General features: G+C 64.0%; 1 protein-coding gene across 1 annotated transcript; it reads right to left on the reverse strand.

Annotated features, from left to right (window-relative positions):
• Positions 1-625: 625 nt before the first annotated feature.
• On the reverse strand, positions 626-4471 carry LOC455557 (alpha/beta hydrolase domain-containing protein 17A). The gene is made up of 3 exons (XM_024356539.3): positions 3567-4471; positions 1155-1334; positions 626-1072 (listed from the first exon to the last, which is right to left on the reverse strand). The coding sequence occupies exons 1-3, from the start codon at positions 4091-4093 to the stop codon at positions 847-849; spliced, it is 933 nt and encodes a 310-aa protein (XP_024212307.3). The 5' UTR covers positions 4094-4471; the 3' UTR covers positions 626-846.
• Between the last annotated feature and the right edge of the window lie 202 nt (positions 4472-4673).

Genomic DNA, 4673 nt, shown 5'->3' on the forward strand with positions numbered 1-4673 from the left:
TATTATGAACTACTGGCAGTGAATTATCTCAGCTTTTGCTGATTTCAAAATGTTTCTATTATGCCTTGATTTTTAAAAGATGTTTATTTTAGCATAGAATTCCAGGGTGGCCGCATTCATCTTTGGTCTCTTTGAAGATGTCATCAGTCATCTGGATTGCATAGTTTCTGCAGAGAAGTCAGCTGTCATTCTTATCTCCGTTCCTTGACGTCTGGGTTGCATAGTTTCTGCAGAGAAGTCGGCTGTCAATCTTATCTCCGTTCCTTGACGTCTGGGTTGCATAGTTTCTGCAGAGAAGTCGGCTGTCATTCTTATCTCCGTTCCTTGACGTCTGGGTTGCATAGTTTCTGCAGAGAAGTCGGCTGTCGTTCTTATCTCCGTTCCTTGACGTCTGGGTTGCATAGTTTCTGCAGAGAAGTCGGCTGTCGTTCTTATCTCCGTTCCTTGACGTCTGGGTTGCATAGTTTCTGCAGAGAAGTCGGCTGTCGTTCTTATCTCCGTTCCTTGACGTCTGGGTTGCATAGTTTCTGCAGAGAAGTCGGCTGTCGTTCTTATCTCCATTCCTTGACGTCTGGGTTGCATAGTTTCTGCAGAGAAGTCGGCTGTCGTTCTTTTTTTTTTTTTTTTTTATTTTAAATCTTTAATTTCCGTTTTCACGTATTTTCTTCTTGCTTCCAAAAGGAAAGGAGTGCATAGCTCTGTTGCCTGTACATCGTCCACAGCCCCTGGGTCGGGGCGGGGTCCCCTGGGCCGCCTGGGGGGTCCACATGCAGCCCCTGGGGGGCCGGCGCGGGGTGAGGTCCGGGGGCCGCCTTATTGCTGAGGTCTGGCTGGTTGGGGCCGCCGCTAGGCGCGCTGGCTGGGCAGCTCCTGGGAGATGAAGCGACGCAGGCGCTCCAAGTACTGGCTGTAGAGCTCGATGTCGTTGTGCCCGGCGCCCTCCACCCACAGCGGCTCCACCGCCTTGGGGCAGCGCTCGTAGAGCGCCAGCCCGTGCGAGAAGTCGATCACCTCGTCCTCCGTGCCATGGATGATGAGCACGGGCGACGTGATCTTGGACACCTTCTCGATGCTGCGGGAGGGTCGTGGAGCGGGTGAGACTTCGCGCCCAGCCCGGGCCCCGCCCCGCCCCCGTCCCCGCCCGGGCCACTCACTTAGGGAAGGCGTTGAAGCAGTAGGTCTTCTTGGTGTCGGGGAAGGCGACGCGCATGCCCGAGGTGAGCGGCGAGTGCAGCACCACCGCGGCACACTCGTAGCGCGAGGCCAGGTCCATGGTGGGCACCGTGCCGATGCTCTGCCTGTACAGGATGATGCTGTCCGGGCTGATGCCGTACCTGGCGGCACCGGAGCAGGGTCAGCCGCGGCCTCGCGCGCACACCCTTCCCACCAGCGGGCGTCCCCGGGCCCAGCTCCGGATGCGACCCTCCAGTCTCCCCACTCAGCCAAGTCAGTGGGTCAGGCCCAGGCTCCACACCAGTCCCGAGGGCCACCCCCAGCCCCCAACACCGCGGTGGTGGGCGAAGCCAGCGGCCCCGCCCCGTTCCCTGCACTGCCGTTCACTGGCGTTTCCTAGCTAGGATCTGCAGGGATCCCGCCTACGGAGTGCCCCTGGGGCGGGGGTAGGGGAGGCCCTGGCGCCTCTCCTCCTCCTGGTCACCCCTAGGTGCACACTGGGAACTGTGTGGCCCCCACATCCTGAATGCTTCACACCTTCCTGCCCGGGTTAGAAAGCCGTTCCTGGTGCACTGGCCAGGACAGCGGACACTCTTCCTCCCTGCAGCCCTTGCCCAGCCCCTTGGCCATGAGGAATTCAGGCAGCTGTGTCCCCAAATGTCTCCACCCAATTTTGGACTCTCGGAGTCCCCACGCCCAATGAGATGCCAGTGCAACCCAGGTCAGCATCGAGGGTGGTGGCTGCGGAGGTGGCACCCACTCCCACCAGCACCTTCCCTTGGGAGTGGACAAGTCCTCGGCCACCTCAGCACCACCAGCTCCCACCCAGGGCCACCCCCACCCCCAGGTCATTGGTGTGTGGCCCCTGACCCAGCTGATCCAGCACCAGTTACAAGGCCTCCTCATGCCCAGTCCCAAGCACGCGGGACCCACCTGCCACCCTGCCCATGCCGGGACCCCACAACTCTCCTCCCACACGCTCTAGGCTCTGATCCCAGGCAGATGCCCTCTTGCAAGGCAGGAGCATGGGCAGGTGTGCGTCCCCTCTGCCTGGCATTCGGACTCCACCAGCAGGGCTGTCCCCGTCCCTGGCCTGGAATCTCAGCCTCCTGGCAGCACTCCACAGCTCACCACTCACCCATGCCCCAAAGGATGCTGCCTGGCTTGTGCCTGTGGCCCCAGCTCTGCCTAGGCCTCCCTGGCCTGCTCCCTGGCAGCCATGGTCAGTAGTGTGCTGAGCCAGCCCAGCCCTGCCACCTGCTACAGGCAGGAGCCCCCAGCTGCCACCTGGATGTCACCACTCAAACGAACAGGACACATCCCCAGTGGAGGCCCTGGGCACGCTCTGGCCTCCCCCTCACAGCTCTGGGCCTAGGTTCCTGCAGGACAAAGTGGCAGCAGGACAGATGACCTGAGACAGAGCTCAGAGCTGGCCATGGCGGGTGTGACTCTGCCAGTGGCCCAGGCAGTAGAGACAGGAGGGGCCAAGGAAGTCGCATGAAGTGGTGATTGGTGTCAGCGTCCCACACTGCTGGGAGGCCCCCAGAGCCAGGGTGGTGCCAGGGGACCAGCTTCCAGGCCCACAGCAGGGACTGCCTGCATATCACCAAGGCAACGACGACCCCACCTCCCTAGGGCCTCTGACTTCTCAGAGCTGTGCCTGGTCCCTATGGGAGCAGGTCAGACCAGTGGGCTGGGCAAGGCCAGGACGAGACAGCCCCAGTGGATGGCGAGCAGGAAAAGCCACCAGAGGCCCACCCGGGTCTCCTCGTCCAAAGCAGCACTGGCCCGGGCGGTGCTCAAACACCGGTGAAGGGCCCAGGCAAGCACAGGGCTGGGGACGTGGATGACTAGGAGGGCTGGATCTGGAATTGAGGCTGGCCCAGACCTCGGATGTGTGCTGCGGGTCTGCACCTTACCCTGTAGGCCCTGCCCCAGGATGGCCAAGCTCCGCAGCCACAGGGCCTCATGGGCCAGGCCTCCGGACCTGGATGCAGCAGCCTCGCCTCACTTGGCCCCAAGTGCTGCCTCGGCCGATGGGCTCCCAGCCACACGTGCACAGACCCCCAGACCACCACCCACTCCCTCCCGCCGGGTGGCATCCACGCCCCTGTGACAAGCTCAGCCCTGTCCCATCCTCAGGCCAGGGGTTCCCAGGGAGCCTGGCTCCACAGGCCGGGGTGTGGGAGGACCACCTGGCCACACCTCAGCCATGTGGAGGTGGCACCTGCACACCCAAGCTCGCCTGTCCGGCTCTCTGGCCCTGTGCATCCACTGTGGCTCCCCTCCTGCAGGGCCACCCACCTTCCTCCCAGGGAAGCCTGCCCCCTGGCCCCCGGCCTGGTCCCCTCTCGGGTGTGCCCAGGCTGAGCTGCCCCCAGGGTCGCCCTCACCTGGTGCACAGGGCCTGCCAGGCGGCGTCGATGTCGGCATAGAGGTTCCTCTCGGAAGGCCTGCCCGAGCTGGCACCGTAGCCGGAGTAGTCGTAGGAGAAGATGTTGCAGTGGAGGCGGGAGCCCAGGCCAATGTAGAAGCTGCTCATCTGGCCCAGGTCCACGGCATTGCCGTGCGAGAAGAGGACCGTGTACCTGGCACCAGGCACGCAGCGAACATACATGCAGGAGACGCGGTTGCCGCGGGCGCTCTTGGTGGGGAAGACCTCGATGGTGTCCAGCTCGCGCTGGCTGTACTGGAAGTTGGCACGCTCCGTCAGGTGCAGCTTCCAGCGCCCGGGTGCACCCGAGGAGGCCCGCAGGGTCCCCAAGGGGGCGGCCCTGGCCCCACCAGGCCCCGGCTCGGGCTCAGGCACCAGGGAGTAGGTGGCCTCCGGCGGCAGGAAGGCGAGCTTGGCAGCAATGCGGCCGGGGCAGGGCGGGCAGCAGAAGAGGCAGCAGAGCTCACTCAGCGACAGCCCGTTCATGGTGGGCGCCGCCCGGGCCGGGCCTCCACCGGGGCCCCCGCCAACAACGCCGCCCGGCCTGGCCCGGCAGGGGAGGGGTGGGGGTGCTCCGAGTCGCGGGCAGGGGGGAGAGCGCCCCCCCAGCTACCGCCCCAGACAGCAGCCCCGTTAGGAGGCCAGGGCCCAGCCCCATCGTGGTCCAAGCCGAGCCCCAGGGAGCCTCGCAACCACAGGTCTCCATGTCGTGCCATGGGAAGCCCACCCCGGCCGGCGCCCCCGGGCCCCAGGGCCGCGCTCCATGGCTCCTGGCCGCCCGCCCGTGCGTCCGTCGGTCCCTCCGCACCCCTGCCCGGCCTCCTGCACCGCCACCGCCGCAGCTCCCCCCACGGACGGAAGTGAGCCTCATTCTCACCACCGCCCCGGAAGTCCGGCTGTCGTTCTTATGTCTGTTCCTTGACGTCTGGGTTGCATAGTTTCTGCAGAGAAGTCGGCGGTCGTTCTTATCTCCGTTCCTTGACGTCTGGGTTGCATAGTTTCTGCAGAGAAGTCGGCTGTCGTTCTTATCTCCGTTCCTTGACGTCTGGGTTGCATAGTTTCTGCA

This window comes from Pan troglodytes, chromosome 4 (genome assembly GCF_028858775.2).
Source record: "Pan troglodytes isolate AG18354 chromosome 4, NHGRI_mPanTro3-v2.0_pri, whole genome shotgun sequence".
NCBI lineage: Eukaryota > Metazoa > Chordata > Mammalia > Primates > Hominidae > Pan > Pan troglodytes.